The 22141-nt window shown below is 49.3% G+C and overlaps 1 protein-coding gene across 1 annotated transcript in view; it reads right to left on the bottom strand.

Moving 5' to 3' along the window:
- The window catches only part of LRRC75A (leucine rich repeat containing 75A), a gene marked incomplete at both ends in the record, with an annotated part of 61775 nt that overhangs the window by 16527 nt on the left and 23107 nt on the right, over positions 1 to 22141 (bottom strand). Inside the window, 2 exons of the mRNA XM_080629944.1 lie at positions 3490 to 3602; positions 20342 to 20470. Coding sequence (XP_080486070.1) covers positions 3490 to 3602; positions 20342 to 20470 — 242 coding nt within the window. The remainder of the gene's footprint in view (positions 1 to 3489; positions 3603 to 20341; positions 20471 to 22141) is intronic.

Here is a 22141-nt window from a genome sequence, read left to right as displayed (position 1 = left end):
GCCACATTGGCTCATCCCAGTGTGGACTCCCCCCTGCAAGCTCTGTACCAGGCTGAGGGCAGGCACAGGCTTCTTTGGGGGGCTTTCTCACCCAACAGAGTGAAAAAATCCATGGATTTAGGTCCACATTGACCCCATTTAATTCCAGTGCTCAAACTGAGCTGCTTCACCCTACAGTCCCCCATGCTTCACACTCCAGTGACATCAACAGGAACCATGTGCAAAAAAGGGCTTTACTGAACCATTCTGTGATGATTCTATGCTGTAAAATGGGGATAGATTGGGAATTAGGATATGAATAATCCATGTTCCATCAGATGCTGCCCACTGCTAAGCCTGGTGGGGCAGGCACCACCGCTCCATCCCCTCCCTGGTGCATCCCTGGCTCATCACTATCACTCCATGCCCAGCAGCAAACAAAGGCAATGCACAATCCAGGGATGGGAAAGGCACAGGAAAGCCATGGAAGCGATTTCCCCCTGGGAAACACCTCCTCCCACCCCTCCAAGCACGCAAGCCCGTGCTCCAAAGCAATCACAGACACACGGAGCTGTGATTACCAGCTCTGCTTTTCCAATGCTGAAGGCAGGCGCTTGGCAGCAGAAGGAGGAGGGAGATTCCAGGGTCTAATTTAACACTTGCCAGTTCAACTCTGGACTGCAATTGTGTCCTTAGACAGAGCCAGAGACGTCCAAATTACTTTAGCAGGCTGGTTTCGTTCTCCTGCTGTTGGCTACAAGGCCAGGCAAAACGATGTATGCTTCATATAAAGAGATGTGATTCAGAGGGAGGCACAGAGAGGGAGACAGCAAGTGAGAGACAGACAGATTTAGAATACATACATATAAAAATAAGGCAGTTTGGCAAGGTTTGGGTGCTCTGGCAGCACAGCAGAGCGGGGCAGCCAATGCTGAGAGCTTTCTCCCTCCATTTAGCTCCGTGTGTGCACACACAGAGGCTGAACACATGCTTGGGGTGAGGGGGAAAGGGAAAGCACCAGCCTCCCCCTCTGCCTACGCTGCCTGGATGTAGCGTTACCAACTGCAAAGCCAGCACCAGCCCTCCCAGCCTTCTGTCCCCATCCTCCTCCTCCAGCTGCTTTGCTTCCCATTATCACCTGTAACGAATACAGCAGCTGTGGAACAAAGAAAAGCCATTTTCCCCTGTAATTATTTGCCCACGTTTCTGTTCAGACTCATTACAGCTCCTTGGTTTTGCTCAGTGCCGAGCTGTGCCCATGGGCTGGGCTCCTGTTCACAGCGCGAGGTACCCGGGGTCCCAGGATGGGCTGGTCCAAGGGAGATTGATCCATTGATCCACCCCACTGCTGGTGGCTACATCCCACGCTGCCCAAGGGCAATGCCAGCAGGCATGTCGTGAAGAAGGGATGCTAACCCACTAACTGTGGGCATCGGAGGAGGTGGCAATATAAGACCATCCCTTCACTAGCCCTGAGCAAGAAGGGAAACATCCCACTAAAGAGACCCCTTTGATCCCACAGCTTGGAAAGCCTTTCAATCAAAGAGAGATCAGCATTGCACAAGCATACCCATTCCTACAAATGCACTCCCCATCAGTTCCTGACCACAGGGATAATTAACCTCTAATTCCTTTCCAAAGCCAGCTGCAGGGACAGCCCCAATGTCCATCCCAGCACAGACACCTCATGGGCTGATTGGTGCGCTTTGGGTAAGTCAATCACTATTAAATCACTATTGCAACAGAACAGCATACACATCACAGTCCATTTTCCAATCCTTTTCCCATAATAATCCATGATTTAAAACATCATCAGAGCCCCCTGAGCTTTGCTTGTGCTATAGCCAAAGGCTTATTATCACAGTTGTGAATTTAGGCCAGTTTCCACCCAAAACCAAGGTTGACTTCAACTTCCAGCAAAAGGTTGGCATCAACTCTCCTACTCTCCAATGCCCAGCATGGGGATGTTTGGAGGATGGATGCTTCAGGTTTTCCAGCCCATTCCTGCTTCCCAGGCACGATTACGCTGCTCTCCTCTGCACCTGGGATGCAGCAGGGAAAGAGCAATGGAAAAAGGAGGAAAACACCTCTGGGTGAGCATGGAGCAAGCTGGTAACATGGGGGAAAACAGTGGTGAGACTGGAGATAACTGAGGACTCAGGAGGGTTTGATGTCCTGCCTCCCCCTGAGCCCTGGCTCATAGCTGTGAGCCCTTCCCTTCTTCAGGGCGGATTTGTTCCTCCTGAACAAGCATCTAAACCAGAAACCCCGGCTGGGGCAGAGCCAGCGCCGCGTGTTAACAGCCCCAGGGTCGCTGCTGTGCGGTCAGGGCTCATTTAGGGCTGAAACCTCACCCCCGCTCTTAAAACCATGGAAAACCTCAGCTATTTCCCAGCTTTTCCAAGGAAAGGCAAGTGTTATACAGCAGGCTTGTAAGATAAAGCCTTGCAAATCTCTGGCATGTGGATGTGCTCGCATTAAAGCTCCAAGCTGATAATTAAGGACAGGGATTGGTAATTAAAGACAGAGTGGCACAAATCACTGCTTGTCTTTCGGGCTCTACAGCCTCAACAGAGATCATAGAATCCCAGCCTGGTTTGGGTTGGAAGGGGCCTTAAAGCTCATCCAGTTGCAACCTGTTGCCACCAGAGCAAGTTGTGGTCACTAATACACCTTAAAAACACTCAACACACAAAAATACCCTTACCATTGCTGATGAAAAGGAGATGTTTCCCTACATTCAGGTCTCTACGGACAACAGAGTACAAGTATGCTGAGCCAGGCAATATGGTCCTAATCCTATTTGGCCATATAATCCTTTATTCCCTCATGTCTGTTTTCCTCCCGTGCCCATTTTTCTCCCCTGTTCTTCTCTTTTCAGACTGTTTTTTCACTCGATTACTTTCCACTATGGCTACAAATAGCATCTACTACAACAGGAACCAAAACCCTTTGGGGACATGCACCAGCAGCCGGATACAACTCCTGACTCTGCCAGATTGTGGCTCCCTTTGGATTTCTCACTTCCATACATGAAAATAACAAATATAAAATGCATAACATCACAGCAAACAAGGAGCTCTTTCCGTTCCTATCAGCCTCATCCACAGGTTTCACAGCTCTATGGATCCAGGATGTCGGAGCTGAGACTTTGCTGAGGATGCAGGCGAGGAGAGGACCGGGATCATTTACTTCCTATTTTCACCCAGTTCCCTTCATGCAAACACGTTGCAAGCCACAATGTGCAGAATAACATATGCCTGCATGTGAAATACAAGCTACTTAGGATGCCTTGGAGCAGTTTGTCTCCTGCTCTCCAATGCCTACCATGGGGATGTTTGGAGGATGGATGCTTCAGGTTTTTCAGCCCATTCCTGCTTCCCAGGCATGATTACGCTGCTCTCCTCTGCAATCGGGACGCAACAGGGAAAGGGCAATGGAAAAGGAGGAAAACACCTCTGGGTGAGCATGAAGCAACCTGGTAACACACCATGGATGGGGGGGACTCACCAGGACTGAGGCTTCCTCTTCATGATGCCCTGGCGTCTCCACTGCGAGTGGGGGCTGAGGTGGTAGGTGAGCTGCCGGCAAAGCTTCTCCATGGCCCCGAGGGAGTCCCCCTCCTGCAAAGACAAGGGAGGACACCAGGTAAGGTGTCTGGAGCGTTATCATCGCACCCACAGGATGCTCTGACCCCAGAGCGCTCCCCCTGCTAGGAGCTGGCAAAGCCATCAGGAACCACACTGAAATAAGAAGGGGGTGAAAAGCATTCCCATTCATTGCTAAGATGCTTCAAGGATGGGGCATTTCACCAAGGGCCACCCCATCCCGCACCCCTCTGGATATTGCCACTGGAGAATGAACACGGGGATGCACGAGTCACAGTATCACAGTATGTTAGAGATTGGAAGGGACCTCAAAAGATCATCTAGTCCAATCCCCCTGCCAGAGCAGGAACACCTAGATAAGGTTACACAGGAATGTGTCCAGGCGGGTTTTGAATGTCTCCAGAGAAGGAGACTCCACAACCTCCCTGGGCAGCCTGTTCCAGTGTTCTGTCACCCTCCTGTCTGGTTAAGGATGATGAGGTCCCTTCAGGGGATCCATAAGGCAGGGTTGTCCCTGCAATTCATGCACAGCAGCACCATCACCATTTGACACTACCTGTTAGCTTTCAGCACTGAAGCTGTGCAGAGATTGATTGAATAAATCAAACTACCCATCCATAACCCTCAAAACTGCTTTACGGAAGAGCAAACACTAAAGAGGCTTTGGGAGCTGATGGAGATCTTCGGAACAGAAACTCTCAAAACATAAAAGCTGCAAGGAAAACAGGGATTTTGGTGAACTCTTCTCAATTCTGATTAAAATTTACCAAATCACCCCAAAGGAGAGTGACTTGGAAAACTTTAACTCTGGAAGTACCCAAGTATTTGATTCTAGAGATTTTGGTTCCTAAAACTACACCCGAATACAAATACCACTCTCTGGACTGTTCAACCCTGCTTCATTTCAAGATCTTTAATATATTAATGCCCAATATGACATCCAATAATGGAAACCACCAATTTTGCTCTGCTTGTCTGAAAAGTCACAAGCAGAGATTAACCTTACCTAAAGGAAAAGAGTGACAACAAACATCAAGATGTGACAATTCGTGGCTTTGTATATCTGTGGTGTCATGAAACACCTTAAAGAAGACAAAGAAACTAAATAGGAAGCCCTAAAATAAGCCCTGCTACTGCTCTTCACACCCCCTGATTGCTCAGGGTTTTGCTGGGCAGCGATGTTGAGGAAGATGCTGCATCCTCTCTGCCTGGACACCCAATTGCTGCTGCTTTCACATCCTCCCCTCGAGCTGCAGGCTTCACGCAGCCTGATTTAGGCAACATGTTCTCCCGCCTCGCCTCCAAGTCAGCAGAGCGGGACCAGCCTTATGAAGACATCATAAATATTGAATTAAGCGAGGAGCAGTGGGGATTTTGACAAATCACCTCTGGGTGTGCAGGGAAACAATTACATCAGGTTTACACAGGGGAAAGGAACCAAGCAGCACAAAAGCAGGGCAGGAAGGACGCATCTGCAGACGGCTGGAGCAGAAATCTCAGCGTAGGACTCATGGTCTTTATCTCCTCTGTTCAATCTACTCTGTAACATACAAAGCCTTGACAGAAATCAGAGTAGTTTATTCCCAGACACATCCAGGTGCCTCCACAGAGATTACCGTGAATTAAAAGCTGATTTAATGCAGGGGGGATGCTTGCCCAGCCCCATCCGCGCTAACTGGCAGTGAAGTGACAACATCAATGCTCACGCCCCTCCATCAGGCACACAGTGATGGATGAATTCAGCAGCTCAGGTAGAAACTCCAGATCCATGGATACCAGCGGGGCACAGTGTATGGAAAACACCGTGTGAGCTCGAGCTGGGAACAGCGTGAATCAGGAGCCGTTCCACATCAGAGACAGCATTTGACAGCCGTACCTCCTGATTCCCAGGAAATACGGGTTTAAGAGCACATTTAAACTCATACTTTTCAACACCTCATTTATCACCACACTTAACTTGCAACAAGGATTTGAATCCCATAGATTTCAATAGGATGTCAGCCTATGCTAAACCTCAGGCATGCCGAAATCCCCCCTTCCCGCTGGCGACCCTGCGGCAAGGAATATCTATTGCTCCAGGCATGGGGATGGGGGAATCCTGGGAGGCTCAGCCTCAGAAACACAATGAAAGAGGAGGGTTCATTTCATGTTTTCCACTGGAAGGCCTGGAGACACACTGCAGCCATGCTTTAGTTAAACCATTTTGGGAGGCAACGGCATAGGCTGCTCCCTTTAACCATGCTCTCCCTTTGCTCTCTGCCTGCTACACCTTCCTCACTGTGTAACCAGCATCCCTAACGCGAGAGGAAAACACCATGAGTTTTTGACACCTACCCTATTTCTAACCATCATATCCACAGGAAGCTGCCTGGTGCCATCAGCTTTCATTTCATCTCTTTTTATTCCAGCAAAGCATTGCAGCAGCCCCTGAAATAACAGTGTTTGCCCTCAGCACTGAGGTGGGGATTCCATCCTATTCCTCACTGCATCACGTGGAAAAACTCCTTTTGAAAAGGGAGCACATTGAGAGCTCCAAGGAAAGATGCTAGAGCAGGATAAAGCATACTTTAACCCTTATCTCACAGCCAGCTCATCCTTCACACGGTCATCCCTATCAGACCACTCTTTCATCCCCTTATACTTCACAAGCAAGCTCGACTCACAAGCACTGCAAGTACTGGGCTGCTTCTATTCTGGGGTTTAAAACTTGACTTAGAGAACATAACTCCTTCTGGCCTCGGTACAGCGTGAGGGTATAAGCCAGCCAAAAAAGAATGCTCTTTTCCACCCTGATAAATGCCCCGCTTTGGCCCAGGGATAAATTAACAGCCCGTTTCAGAGGCTTCATAAGATGCTATTTTGGTGCTAGGCTCCTTGCTCCTGCACATCTCATTTCCACCACTGCACCTCACCTGCCCATGGGTGAGACATAAACCTCTCTGCTTCCAAGAATCCAAGTTTTACCTTCCTGCAATTCCAGGCCTGACCCCAGCAGTAGGGAAGCTGCCCTGGGTTGGCCAAACACATGCTCAGAAGAAGAGGTGTAGCTGATGCGGTGCCAAAGCCTCATCTTATGCTCTAAACAAAGGCTTTTTTGCTGTTTATGATCCAGATCTACCCAGAAACGATTGAAGATGATGCAAACTTGATGGGATGGAGCCCAAGAGCTTGTCTGAAAACTGAGCCAGCTTAAAAGCCAGCCCAATCCACTTGTGTTGATAAAGGTTTAACCTCACTGCCCTGACACAGCGCATTGTCTTGAACCAGAACCAAATGGCAGCAGCGATCATTCCTGAAGTAACACATAAGGATGCACCTCTATCAAAGGCATCACCAGTGATGCCAAGGAAGGCCTGGTCCCTCCTAGCATCACATTTGCAATGCACATGTGTGAAATGTGTGCTTGGTACTCCGGATTCCAAGCTCTGGGAGGAAAACTCCAGAGCATCCCAGGGTTGGGGAGATGGCAGGGACCCCATTGAGAGCTCAGCTTCCCCAGCTGCTAGGAAAAGCCCTGTTTCACAGAGCTGGGATATGCCCTTTCTCTTAGCACTGCATCCACAGGCAGCTGATACGTGCTGGTAAGAAGCTGGTGATGAGCCCTCAGCTGAGCTCCCTACAGATCCATCAGCTGCACATCTGGAACCATCCGTGAAAGCAAAAGCTCTTGGTGCCATGATCCTGCACATGGGATCCTGCTCCTGTGTCATGCATGCAGCAAAACTGCTTTGAGCATCACACAAATGGGGGGCAAAGCCTCTCTACAAGGAGCAAGACAGCTATAGGGCACTCTCTTTCCTTTCCATTCATCTTAGCTGTTCAGCTGCAAAGCTTTGAAGAGATGTGGCTCACAGAGCACATTTATGCAGCACCCTGGCTTGCAGCAAGACAAAAAGAGTAAGCCCAAGGGGTACAAGCATTAGCTCAGAAAAGCAGTTGTGGGGCAATATCTTGGCTTCTACTCAAGCAAGTCCACTTCTACTCCACATTGGCAGAGACTCAGAGCAATTCCCTGCCACCAGCCACGATGCTGGGTGTGGGATGGAGGAGGGATGAGGAGAAAGCTGAGAGCAGAGGCTCTGCCCTGCAAAGGGCCCCTTTCCCCGTTGTTCCTCCTCCGTCTTTGCCTGCTTCCAGCCCTCTGGAGAAGGAGAGGGCTGCTCGCTGCCAGGATGCATGAGATTTTAATCCCTTAACAGATTCCAGCTGGGAGAGGGCTTCGTGGCACATGCCCCATCTGTGATCCACAGCCCAATGGGACATTGTTCAGCTGGAAAACAAAGGGCAGCGTAAGCTGAGCCCTCTCTGTCCCCAAGCACATGCTGGGGACCACCAGGGTCCTCACCCTGGCTCCAGTCCCTGAGGGAGAACTCTGGAGAAGGAATGGAGCAACAGCGCTTGAAATGGGAATCAGTTAAATCCTAGGGATAAACAAGAGCAGGTAAAGAGCCAGGTTCACCCCCTGGCCTCTGCAGGGGGACCTGTTTTATCCTCACTGATGGTCTCCCCTGCAGTGTAGGAGAGAAACCGTTCAGCATCTATCAGCACCCCATGACAGACCCTGTTGGTGCAGCATCACCAGCATCTGCACACCACCTTTAACCACAAATGAATGATCCTTGGATGCGTTCCTCACCACCCTGCCAGTGGAAAGGGGAGGTAATTAGAAGCAGAGGGATGACACCATGGGAAAGCAAACATGGGATGAACAGGACCATGGTTTTGATGGGGATAAATAACCATGGCATCACCACCTGCCCCCCTTGCTTCCCAACGTGGTGATGGAAGGAGGTAAGATTTGCATCCACAAACCAAAAGCAGCAGCCAGAGAGCCTGGGGAGGACACAACCCATATGAGAGCCTCGTGATAAAGATGTTATTGCAAATTAATTTGTTTTCATTAAGAAATGAATCACCCGCTCCTCCTCCAGCAGCAGGATCCCGGGTGCTGCGCAGAGCCCCGGGGTGTTGCACAGTGGCCAAGCATCCTATAAAATAGGCCAATGTTAATGATTCAGGAGCCCTGGTGGGGAGTCCCTGCTGCAGCACAGCAGGGATTGACCCAAATAAGAACAATTAGCCATTGTCTGGGGTGGAAGGAAGCGACAGGTTTTATCTTGTGGTATTACATAGCCCCCCATTTCTGTCACTCAGAATCAATCTCTGCAGGAAGGCCCCCATTTGCCCTCTGAAATCATGATTTTCACTTAAAAAAATATCTATTTACACCTCTCTCCTTTTCTGTTTCTTTTAAAGACTTTTCAAACTCGCAGCATCTCTTTCTGGATGCTGCAGGATTTGTGGCCATTGCTCTGATGCACAATAAGCTCTGTCCATGCACAAACCACTGCAACCACAGGCCACTGCACTCATCCTGCAAGCATCATTCCCCACTTAGTATGGAGACCCCTCAGCCGAGATGTTTGCTCTCCATACAGTTCAATGGATGATGATGCTTAAAACATCCTATTTTGTACCCAGAAAACACTGAGAATCATAGATTTCTTTCCAAATCCCCCTCTTTGTTTAGTTTGGGTGATGAACTAAGACAACAGGATGACAGTTTGGGCTACTAAGCAAAAAACAACAGTTGAGAGGGAAAAAAGCCTATGTTCACAGTGGTAAACAGAGTTACTACACAGCTAAAGACCCAAAATAGGAAGAGATGCTCTAGGAAGCCCTAGGACAGATCATAGAATAGTTAGGGGTGGAAAGGACCTTAAGATCATCTAGTTCCAGCCCCCCTGAGCAAATCCCCACTAAGCCATACTGATGGAGGGGTAGACTTGGACAACAAAAGGAAGAGGAACTGTTAGCACTGTGAATTGCCCCCATACACACTGGATCATCTCTAACACGTGCCAAAGCTGATGGGCCACAGGGACCTCCGGATACCTCCTAGGAAGGTGGCAGGAGAAGGCACAGGGACACATCTTAAGCAATCACTCAGTGAAAGCCACATCCATCACCCACCAGCACAGAGCAGCCAAACCCCCCCACAACCCAGATCAATGCAGCAGCTGGGATAAAGCTCTGCCCCCCAAGACCTGCAGCAGCCCCAAATCGCCTTTCCCCACACGCTGGCACCAGAACAGCATCCTGCTCCCCGGTCTTTAATAGGAACCGAACTGAGGATGCCTTCCCTTTGATGCAGTCACGCAGAGCTGAAGTCATCTATCTAATGGCTTTCTGCTTTTCCTTTTTACTTCCCTTTCTTCTTTCTTTCTCCCCTCCCTCCCCCTTGCTTTCAAAGCATGGGGCTAAACTGCAGCCTATTGTTGCATGCAGACATCTGCGCTGCAGCCAGCCCCAGCGGGTCACTGCCAGGCTTCCCTTTTGAAGCCCTAATGGAGTTTCTCCAGCAAACTCTCCTCCTGTGAGATGAGGTAGGAAACACTTTAAATCCACTGTTTTGAAGGCCAAACCACGCCAACACCCAGCCAGCAGTGAGGGCTTAGGTTGGTGTGAGATGGTCCCACTGCAGGAAGTTCAGTGGTTGCTCCTATCTACAACCCCAGCAACAAATTCCTCTTGTTGGTTGGTCACTGAGTTCCTTGGGCAAGGCATGAGAATACACATGGAAAAAATCCTTGTTGTGCTATAGAGAAGAGCTCAAAATATCATCATAAGGACAGTGCAATTCCCTCTCCATCACTTCAGTCTCCTCTGGGAAGAGATCCCAGCATGTGGGGATGAGGCGGATGATGCCCGAAGGCAAGCAGATATGGGCATGCTGGGTGTAAGCGATGTATCTTGCCCACACAGAGGAAAACAAAATCCAAACGATGTGACAATTTGGCTTTAAATGGGTCCATTTGACCCCCCCAGTACACTGGTGCAGAAACTCTTCCGAAAAGAAGGTCATTTTAATTCAAATTTGAGCAGAAATGGAACAAACTCAAGAAAGGCCATTTTAACAAGGATGAGGTCGCTCCCAGCAGGGTCCACTATAACTGAGCTCATCCACTTGATCTTTCCTGACTTTCCCCAGGTATGCAGCCATGTGGCCAAACACCTCCCATGCCTCATCCTGCCCAAGGTAAGGGCCAAGCACTCACTGGCAGCAGAGACCTCGCAATGGCATTTGTAATGGGAGGATGTGCTCCAGAATTAACTTGCTTCATGAAATGGCCAAGAAGCCACCAGCTGGTCCTGGAAGGGGATGAAGGGCTCTCATATGAGAGGCAGCGTTTGGCTTCTTGCAGGAAAAATGCATTTCTTCAGCATGGGAAATGCACATTTGGGCTTGGTGACCCCTCTCTGAGCACAGCTCCAGCAGTGAGCTCCCTGCAGAGTCCTTCCCAAGCTCTGCTTACGTCCCCTCTCCAGCCATTCACGTAGCAGTGGGAGGCTTGGAAAGGCAGCAAAACCAAACCAGCTCCTGATTTCCCCCTGCAGAAGGGCACTCGGTGGCGGAGCTGGGTCTATGGGGTGCAGGATTTGGGTCATGGACCTGGGAACAGCCAGCAAGACCCTTGCAGAGCTGTCAAATGGCCATGTAGAGCTGGCTCGCTTTCCAGGGGGCTCTTTGCCAAGAGAAGAGCATCTCCACCTTGGATAAAGCTCTCATTTCTGTTCTGCAGGGTTGTATTCTACAAGGAGCGCTGTAGGTCCACAGGAACTCAATAGACAGACAAAGACCAGCATCAAATCAGGTTCTATCTCATTACAAATCACCTAATAGAGGAATGTTTTCATATAAAGCTGTCCCAAATATTAGGAAGTGGTCTGTGGGAAATTCTACTGAGAGTATGGTAAAAGACACACAGAAATAGAAATGGACATAGATGTTGCACAGAAAAAATGCAAACCAAGCAAGCAGCTCCAGATGTCTGGATAAGGAATGTTCATACTGGAAATCCTACTCCATTCCCTATGGTTTGCTAGGATATAGGCTTTACCATCAACAATTCCCTCTGAAAGAAAAGTATAGGTAAAAGCAGCTGTCTAAAGCAGCATAAATAAAAGGCAAAGAGGAGCAGAAGGACCAGCCTTCTGTCAAGCAATAAATCACACTTTGCTAGAAGCCTATCAGAAAGTAAAACTTCTCATCCAGCAGCAACCCTTTTGTACAGAAAGGAGCATTTTGGAGGCCTTGCAAGAACTGAGAAGAGGAAAACTCATCCCATTACTTGGCAAAACCCAAACCCAGCAACCAAATGACCCAGTGCAATTCCAAACCCCACACCCAAGCCTGCAGTGACCAAGCCAGGTATGCAGAGACTGGAATGACAGCCCCAGCATGCCCCGAAACTGGAAGTGCTTTTACATAAGCCTAATTACAGGTTGTGGCCACAATTAGCATGTAACTTAAGCAGCACTTTTGGTCTTCACCACATTATTGGAGAAGCCTGAAGTGCTGGCAGGAGCAGTGGCTGAAGGTGTCCCTTAGCAGATGGCAGGTACTCAGTGCCAGGGCTCACAGCATCAGCTCTGGCCCCAAGCGTGGTGTAATTAACATTTTGAGGAGCCCTTGGTTGACAGCAGCATAAAACTCAATGAGGGAGAAAGTCTGCAACTGGTGCAAACTCTAAGTTGGCCTCAACCTGGGGATGCCTGGGCAGGAGGTGCCCACAGGGGTAATAACCAGGCTCTGCAGCTCAGGGGAACTGCCTGACCCATTGCTCCTCACCATGCTGACTGCAGCCGGTCTCCAGAAGGTCCCATTAACTCCTTGGTCCAAAAGGAGCAATTGGCTTTGATCAAATTAACCCAATACTCAACCACTGAGTGTGGCACATGCATTAACTCCATGGCTCAAAAAACCCCAAATCCTCTGCTTCCAGGCAGATCCATCAATGGTGCAAACCCTCTCCCCAGTATGGTCCAAACTATGAATACACAAGATCACCACATCTAGCCATCACATGCTGGTTGCAGAGATGGGAGTTGATGCTGACCTCCCTAAGATGAACCACCAAGGTCGATTCTTCTCTCAGTAAAGGGTTTGCTCCTGTTCAACCCTTATAAAAGCCAAACCAGCCCTGGACAACATAAACCTGGGCAACCCATGGCTGAAAACATCTACGTTGGTCACCCCAGCACAGCACTGAGTGCTCAGCTCTGGCGATCGCAGACTACCAAGGACCCCAGCAATGAAACCCTGCCTTGAACGAGCCCAAATGAGGAGCTGGGGAAGCTGCAGCAGGAGCAGAACATGTAGAAAGGACATTTGTAGAAACAAAGAAAAGGAAACCAATTCTGCAGCTCAGCCCCGCTATACGCGGCGCTCAGCATCCACTTTGACGAGAGGCCGAAGTGAGGCGCATTAGATTCAGTGTTGACACACCAAAATGAAAAGCAATGTACAATAGGGCTTATCAAGAGAGCCAGAAGCACGAAATGAATGGGATCGCAGCAACTCAGGAAGTTATTCAAAAGGATCCTGGAGTAATATTACACTTGGGACTTCAGAGAAGCAATTAAAGGCGGCAATAAAATGCGAGGTGATGGATGGCCTGGAGGGGAACGTGTAAGGTAAAGGGAAATTGCAAAGAAAGAATAGAAATCTCTTTGGTGAGAGCGACTGGAGGGTACCCAGAACAGCAGAGCACAAAATGAGCAGCAGCCAAAACACCATGGGGAACCCGCATGCTGCTTTGCACGCAGTAGCTGCATCGCCCCATGCTGCGATGCCTAATGCCACTGACTGCAGCCCCAGTTGGGATGTGCCCAGTAAAAGTGTAGCCTTGGAGGAGGCTTTTGAGCACCAACACATGCTCCTGACACACACAGCAAGATCCTCAGCCAAATACATTGGACCCACTCAGTGCTGTAAACAAAGTCAGTACCAGGAAAGCTATTTAGATGCCACTGTTCATTCTTTGGAGGGTCACTGGACCATCCTTTTAATGACAAATGCATCTGTAGCCTTCTGACAGACACAGGGAGTTCCCACAAAGCAAAGCAAGCAGCTCCAGAAGAGTCATTCATTCCCCTGGAAATGGTTAATCATTATAGCTGCTGTGCAACAGCAGAGACAGGAAAACACCCAAGGTGCTGCACTGACTGGACTGCAAATGGGAAGAGAGGTTGGAGGCGCCAAGCGCTAACATCTGCTCAAGTCAATGTATTCAATGGATGATGGCACTCGCCTTCCTCCTACACACACAGACAGGGAGGATTGATTTTGGAGCCTTGGGGACACAGAACCCCAGAGAGGTTCAGCCACTTGCCATCAGTCACTGCCATGGTCCGAAAGCAGTCAGCATCATCCCTCACCTACAGACCTGATGTCTGCGCTTACCCACGTGGCCTCAGGCTCTCAGCCCCTTCTCGAGGTGATGCACACAGGATGCAGATGCTGGCTGCAGAGAGATGGGTGCACAGAGCTTGGCATGGTTTCCATGATACCTCCCACTATCCTGCTGCAGCAAACATGGCTTTTCATCCAGAGCCTGCCCTAACCATTCCCTGCAGGAACCAGCATTTCCCAGGGGGCATCAGCAGGTCGGAGCCCAGCACCTGCCTTTGCTGCTAAATGCAGGACCCCCTTGCTGTTCTTTGTACCCTTCTGCCCCCCAGGGTTAAACTAGAAGCAGATCTGATTATTTATGTCCCAGATGCAGGACATCACGTAGAGATTTTCCCAGCCCTATGGAGCCTGTCTCAGCTGCACAGCACCAGATCCCACGGGAAACAAACCCCAGCCCAGTCCATTCCTGCTGTTGGAGGAGAGCAGGAGCATCCCTGGGACACCACTGCAAATATTCATGTCATTCCATGGGGGCTCTCAGACCATGACATGCACAAGAGCCTGGGAAGGGGTGGCAGCTACCCCCTGGCATCAGTCCCTGTTGCTCCCTGCCGCAGGCGGGCACAGAAACATGAATCCCAAGGCAAGGGCACAACCCCCAGAGCAACACTGCCTTCAGCTCATTAATCACTGTGGGGCCCTCATAGGCACCAAGAGAACGGGTGTACCAGTTTCCTGCAGGCAGGAGCTGAGATTGAATCATGGTATCTATCAAAGCCACTTTCACCCATCTTGACAAATGGTGAGTGGGACTTTTCTGCCTCAACCAAGTCAGATGTGACCATAATCCATGGCTGGGCAATTCCTCAGTCATCAATCAATAGATAGGAAACTCCCTCCTTGTTAAAGCCCTCAAACTCTCCTTATTAAACCATTCATTTCTGCAAATCCACCTTGCCAGCAGATCATTTGCTTGCTCAGTATTCTCATGCTTGTGAGTTAGGTTAGAAATAGGTATTAAAATACCCATTCAAGTGCCCAAATCCCCCAGTTCTTCCCTCCAGCCATGCTGTGTGAGAGGTCCACACCACACACTCTTCAGTGCTCCAGGTAAATAACTAATGCTCCCACCAGGAGGCAGGAATCAATGCATGCACTTCCTTTTCAGTAAATTACGTTCTGATTAAAAGCTAAATGAGCTGAACTCAGACGTCAATTACCATCAGAAAACATCAATAAAAGAAGTTGTTACTGTTTAACGAGGTTTCTTCACTCCTCATCTCCCTCAGGGACACTTAGCGGAGAGGCTGCAGGTGAAGTGTGTGGCAGGATGGACAGTGCCGGATGCTCGGCTCATGGGATGGGGATGGAAACCTGCCTTTGCACTGGTCTTTCTGTGCAATGGCACACAGCTGACAACTACTGCTTATACTGACTTGAGGGCCTAAGGAAGAGGAAGGTCAGATCTCACTTAACCACGGGAGATGGCATAGATGGGCAAGTATGAAGTGAGGGAAGAATGATTTGCCAGTAATGGTACCATCACAGCCCATCTAAACCTCACTGGTATTCCCTTTTAGGCTTAACACTTAAAAACCCTGCAAAGTGCAATTTCCCCCTGTTTCCAAGGCACTCTGCTCAGCTTTAGCTCACACAGGGGCTTTAGAGAACATCTCTATGTAAGGAAAAGATGAGCAGAAGGCATGACACATTAAGGTAGGAAAGAACCAGAGTTGTCATCAGTGGGGTCTGAGCTTTGCAGCCTGTTTCATACTGCAGGATAATGCATTGCAGATGTCTTAAATAGCCATCAGCAGTTATCTTCACACTTGGAACAAGACCAGCAAAAAAAGCCATTAATACAGAATACAGCGTTGACTTCCTTGATACAGAATTGACTTAGTTGAATCCCCATCACTTCCTTTGCTTTTATATCAGGTATTTGAGGTTTTAGAGGGTTCTCGTTCCTAAATCAGCTTCCTTTTATGCTGTTTTGCACAGCAAAGAACAAAGAATACTTAGTGCTCTCATAGCACTTTGCATCCGGAACCTGAGAGCATTGAAGATATGCAAGGAAAATGCATCTTGCACATCTAATAGCAAAAGGGAAAGGTTAAGAAACTTGCTGAGGCTGACAAGCTCACCCAACAGACTGCGCCCGCGTGTCCCTCAATGTGCCATTGCCTCGTACCTATCATTCCAGCTGTAAAAATGAGCATGATGTCAGAAACTTGGAATGATAATGGGAATTCAAGATCAAATAACAACACGTACAGCGGAGGAGATGGATTATGTGCTTGGTTCGGGGATAGAGGCACCGAGCTGGTGGTCACGGTGTCCTGATTATATTCACTCTGTATAAACTGCATTTATTAATCCAGTTTTAGCCACATGTCGCAGCACAAAGGGTAGTAAATAAGAGGGGAAAATCGCTCATTTTAGCCTCAGTGTAGCTCCCTCTTAAAAATGCAGGGCATAAAAAAATCCATCATCATCCGTAAGTGAAATCCTCATACCAGAGGCCTGAAGCAAAGGTTAGAAATGGATGATTTCATCCAGGTCCCACTAACCACTTTTCCTTTCCCTCCTTTCTTGTTTTCACGGGTGACAATTCATGGAATCAAACCCATAGTGCAAACCTGATCAATTTAGGGCTCATGCAGAAGACATCTGAGCCAGACGCTATTTCTCAAATGACACAGCAGCAAACAAGAAAACAGATCTCCATTCTATCCAGAGCTAAATCCATTTTACTTCCAGTCCCGGTAAATCACTACACCAACTGCACAGAAGAGTTTTTAATGTCCTCCCTAACACGTTGCTATCACCATATAGCTTGAAACACTACAAACCCTGGTGAGGAAGCCAAGGACAACGTTACCTGAGATGTTTGCCCATATCTAACGACCGGGACCCCATCTTTCACCCATCTTCTTCGTGGAGCTGCAGCCTAATAGGTGCAGGCATCAACAGAAGAATGGACAGGTGAAGCTGGACTTTGGGACAGGGTTTTGCTAGGCTGCTTTGCCAGCCCGTCTATGACCATCAGAAAAGCTTTCCCTTATAGAAAGCAGCAGGATGGGGACCAGCAAAGCCAGATTCTCACCGTGTATTTACTCTGGGCAGCCTTGAGGGGCTGGAGGCACTTCCATGGTACATCCCCAGGACAGGGAGAGCTGGTGCAATCAAACACCCTGAGGTCACAAGGGAAAAAAGCCACCTTTGTTGAAGGCTTCACTTTCTCCTCTTCCCTGGCTCTGCTCCACACTTATCCCGAGTTCAAGTCCTCAAGCTGGAGGAAAACCTGACTCACTCCCTATCGCAGTCATCAGACATCCCATACATGTGGCTTTGGTCTGTGGAAAAAGAACCCAGTTTAATTTTCCAGTGGTTTATGGCCAGATATTCCTGCTGGCAGAGAGAGCTGTGGATTTTTTATGGGGGCCCTTTGCTCCTTACACGTTTGTGTTTTCAGCTCCTTTGGCCTGGAACGACTCCCACTGGAAACCTGAGCGGCTGCAGCAAGGATACAGGGCATCAGGGCAGCTCTGTCCCACGCCATGTGGCTTTGGTACAGCTTTTGTTCCCTTTTCCCATTCACTGGACAGAGAGACATCACCCTGGGGACTGAGAGCATCAACCGCTGTGCCTGGAGCTGAGCTGCTTTCCAAGGAACCCACCTGGCACCTTTCCATGTGGCACGAGGCAGGATGATTCAAACACTGCCCAAGGGCATGGCCATGGGGAAGAAAACACTTGTTCAAATGTCCCTGGTCCTGTGCAAACACCCCCTTGGACTGGTGCTGGAAAACTTGCTGCACAGTCTGAGGTTCCTGGAGAGCAAAACTGCTTTTTTTAACAAGTCCTGGGGTAATGAATGGTTGGATTTGATGATCTTAAAGGTCTTTTCCAACTGAGCTGATCCTGTGATTCTATAATAAGCCCCAAAGGTTTGCAATAGCTGCACAAGGCCGTTAAGTACAGAGCGCAGTATCTATGGCCACCACTCAACACAACATTTACGTGCAATGGTATTTACTCAACCTGAAAGCTTCCCCATCAGACAGCAACCCAGCAAGCCTCAGAGCAGAGCTGGGTGGTTGCTCTCTTACAGCTCCATTGGTGTTTCTGGAGATGCCACACGGTGATGCCATGGGCTCACCCCAGCCCCTTGAGGAAGGGATACTAGAGGCATGGGTTTGGTTGAGCTGCGCTGCACATTTGGGATGGGACCAAATCCAAACCCTGACTTCCAACCCAGCCTTTGCACAGCACACCCTGAAAGCTCACCCAAACAATTCCCACTCAGTCAAAGCACTCCAGGCTCCAGCTGGAGTTGCTGCCTTGCTGCTGGCTTGAATTTGCTCGCTGGAATAAGCATCCGCTGTGCTGTGAGAGCCCAGGCCAGCTTTTTCCTGGCCATAGAGCCCAGGATATGTTTACCCAGAGCTCGGAAAAACAATTCAGCTTTTATTTTAGCTCAGAGACCAAGGGGTCATCTTTAAGCTGAGGGTGGTATAAATAGAGACTAATGGAAAAAGCAATGTACAGAGAGTCAGGGAAGTGTTCTCTCCAGGAGGGAGGAGGAAAGCAAGACCCCGTAACCCCGAGCAGACACATATTTAATAGAGCAGGTTAAGAGGGACCAGGGTCAGCCCCATCTGTTCCACCTCCATATGGATGTGGGCAAGTTCACAGCTGCCTCCACCTACGTATCTATGTATATTCATGCCACGGGATGCAGCAGCAGGCAGAGCAGAGCAGGGGCTGAAGCACCTCCCATGTGAAGACAAGCTGAGAACATTAGAATCATAGAATCACAGACTAGTTAGGGTTGGAAAGGACCTTAAGATCATCAAGTTCCAAACCCCCTGCCATGGGCAGGGACAGCTCACACCAAACCATGCCAGCCTGGACAAGAGAAGCTGCCTGGAGAACTCAGAGCAGCTTCCAGTGTCTGAAGGGGGCTACATAGTGATAGGACAAGGGGTGATGGATTTAAACTTAAACAGAAGGGATTGAGGTTGTATGTAAGGAAGAAATTCTTCCCTGTGAAAGCGGTGAGGCCCTGGAACAGGCTGACGAAGGGAGACGTAAATGCTCCATCCCTGGAAGTGTTCAAGGCCAGGTTGGACACAGGGGCTTGGAGCTGCTCTAATGGAAGGTGTCCCTGCCCTTGGCAAGGGATTGGAACTGGATGAGCTTTAAAGCCCTTTCCAACCCAAACCATCCTATGACCCTATGATTCAGTATTAGGAGTTTGCATCTGCATGCTTACACTGGCACGAGCTCCTTCGCAGCGCTTAGTGCCAAGAGAAACATGCGGGGAGATGTGCAAAAGCAGGTACTGGGCAGTGAGGTTGCTTTGATGAGGAGCAGATCATCCACTTGGCCATGGCTCACCATGAGTCTCCCAGGGCAAAACGTGGAGGAGAAACCAGCTTAGTCACGACGCTTTGGAAAGGGGTAACCTCAGAGGGGGAACGGGGCCTCTGCCTGGATGCGTGCCCGTCAAAATAGGTTTCTCCAGTTTCCCATCTCATTGCCCCATGGGGGAGGAGAGGAAAGGATCTTATTCTCCATAAGAAAAGGGAAAGGGATATAGGAGTATCCTTGTGCGAGTTTAGCTATGCAGCACTGTGTCTGTATCATGACACAGGACATCCATCCTTGGGCTGGAGATGGCAATGTGAGTCCCTGATGTCTCCAAGCCACGTCCGCACACTACTGCACCCATTCCACCCTTCCCAACACAGTGTAGAGAGTTTTACGAAGCGCTTCCAGAGCCTGTTCCACACCACAGACCAGGCTGACACACTCTGAGCGTCACCATGGCTTTTCCTCAGCAAAACGAAGAGAAAAAGCAAGTTCCCCCATTTTTAAATACTGTTGGAGGCTATTATTGAGGAAAACATCCACAGGAAGCAGCAGTGAATAACTCGATCCCTTCATACACTCTCACAGGAAATTAAAGAGCCCTTATTAGCAGTAAGCACAGCAGAGCAATGCCTGCAGGTCCCAGCTTGGACTGGATGGAGCCCTGCTCCACCACACTGGTCTCATCACACCTATGGATGGTCCCTTCCCAAGAAAAGCTTTCAAATGCCATGTTCAAGTCAAAAGGAGGCAGGAGATGGGTAACAGCCTTGCAGTTCGGCAGCAGAGACCAGAACCCATGAGCGAGCTCTGGGTTTGCTGTCTCCAGGAGAGAAAACTGAACATCACACAAGGCAAGGAACCGACTTTATCCTTGTGAGGCAGAAAGTGTTCCCGATGGGATAGGGTCTTTAACACAGACACACAACGTGGCAGAAAGCAGGAATAATACCCAAAGCAAAGTGCTAACACCCAAAGTACTAACTTGGGCATGCTAGAAAGCCTGATGTGGTGCTACCAAACCATGATCTCTGAGCAGGTCCTCTTAGTCCAAAGACACACAAGCACAGCAGTAACCAGGAGGCTTTTTCCCTGACACTCAAGGAGAAGCTTCATGCTCCCAATAGAGTGGTTTTCCAAGCCAGCAACAGTTATAGAGGTGTGATGAGACCAAGGTACTCACCGGTTTGGGGCAGTGGATGTACCTAGCGAGGCTGATGATCAAGTCATGAGTGATTGGATCCACCAGGTTTCGAAAGCTGGCATATCGATAGAGGACATCATCCAGAGAGGTTGACTCCATTCCTAAATCCTATGGAAAACAGGGTAAAGGAGCAATATTAGACGTGCATAGGAAGGAAACAATGAGCCTGAAATTGCAGCAATGGAAACAGGAGGATAAACGATGGGGGGATTTGGGAAGAGCAAAGTGCTGGACTAGATTGCCTGGGGAAGGGGTGGAAGCTCTGTCGTTGGAGATTGGATAAGGACGTATCAGGAACAGTTCAGATTGAGCTGATCCTGCCCTAGGGATGCATCAGACCTCCTGAGGCCCCCTCCAAGACTGTTTCCAATGATTTGCAATCCTTAGTCAGGAAGATTGCTTTTTGCAGGAGATGCCCAAAGGAAGCTCCATCTCTTTCAGAGAGAGAAACCCCTCTCCTACCTAACAGCAGCGTGGATGTTACCTTCTCGGTCTGGTATAGCTCAACATTAGGATTAAGCAATCATCAACCGAGAGCTGGATTTGGCACATGATCATAGAATCATAGAATAGTTAGGGTTGGAAAGGACCTTAAGATCATCCAGTTCCAACCCCCCTGCCATGGGCAGGGACACCTCACACTAAACCATGGCACCCAAGGCCTCATCCAACCTGGCCTTGAACACTGCCAAGGATGGAGCATTCACAACCTCCCTGGGCAACCCATTCCAGTGCCTCACCACCCTCACAGTAAAGAACTTCTTCCTTATATCCAATCTAAACTTCCCCTGTTTCAGTTTGAACCCGTTACCCCTTGTCCTGTCACTACAGTCCCTGATGAAGAGTCCATCCCCAGCATCCCTGTAGCCCCCCTTCAGATACTGGAAGGCTGCTCTGAGGTCTCCACGCAGCCTTCTCTTCTCCAGGCTGAACAGCCCCAACTTTCTCAGCCTATCTTCATACGGGAGGTGCTCCAGCCCCTGATCGTCCTCGTGGCCTCCTCTGGACTTGCTCCAACACTTCCATGTCCTTTTTATGTTGAGGACATCAGAACTGTACACAATGCTCCAAGTGAGGTCTCATAAGGCATCACTAGCAAACACCACGGGAAGGAGCCAGTTCTGGGCCTTTGTAGAAGCAACCCTGCACACACAGCTCTCGACACGCTGGGATCTTTGAAGATCAACCCAAGCTCAGCACCTTACCACTTCTCTTTGAGCATCTCAAAGCTGCGGCAATATTCTCTTCAGCTAAAACCAAACCACAGAGCCAATAGATCAGGGAATTTCTGCTCCTCTCTCCTGGGAGAACTTACGTTTCTCACATGAAGCATTCCCTCCTCCCTCCTGGCGCGCATCCTTCTATGCACAGATGTCTTTCTCAGCTGCTCCCTAATCTCCCTGCCACACCAGCATTGTCTCTTCTCCACCACATGTCATATTTTCAAGCCGCTCAAGGCTGAACCTTGTCCGAGGCCAAGTGATGAGCTCATCTGCAGTTTAAGAACCTCACACCAGTGCATGCTGTCAGCAGCAAATCACCAGTCACTGCCTTCAGAGTAAACGCCCAGCATCTGGTTCCAGTCACTTGGGGTTTCTCAGCACGTTCCCTTTTCCTAGGGGAGCTTTACCTGGCCAACAAGGGCCATTTGCAAATAGGAAGGGTATAAGGGTTTGAAATGATGGTATTTATGAGCCGTGGCTTTCTTGGTGTAGGCTGGAAAGGTGTTTTCCTATGATGCACCCAAAGCCATGCTGAGAGGACATTTCAGAGCAGCAT

The sequence above is a fragment of the Psittacula echo genome (assembly GCF_963264785.1).
Source record: "Psittacula echo genome assembly, chromosome: 15".
NCBI classification, from domain to species: Eukaryota; Metazoa; Chordata; class Aves; order Psittaciformes; family Psittacidae; genus Psittacula; species Psittacula echo.
This window is presented reverse-complemented; position numbering and strand designations above follow the sequence as displayed.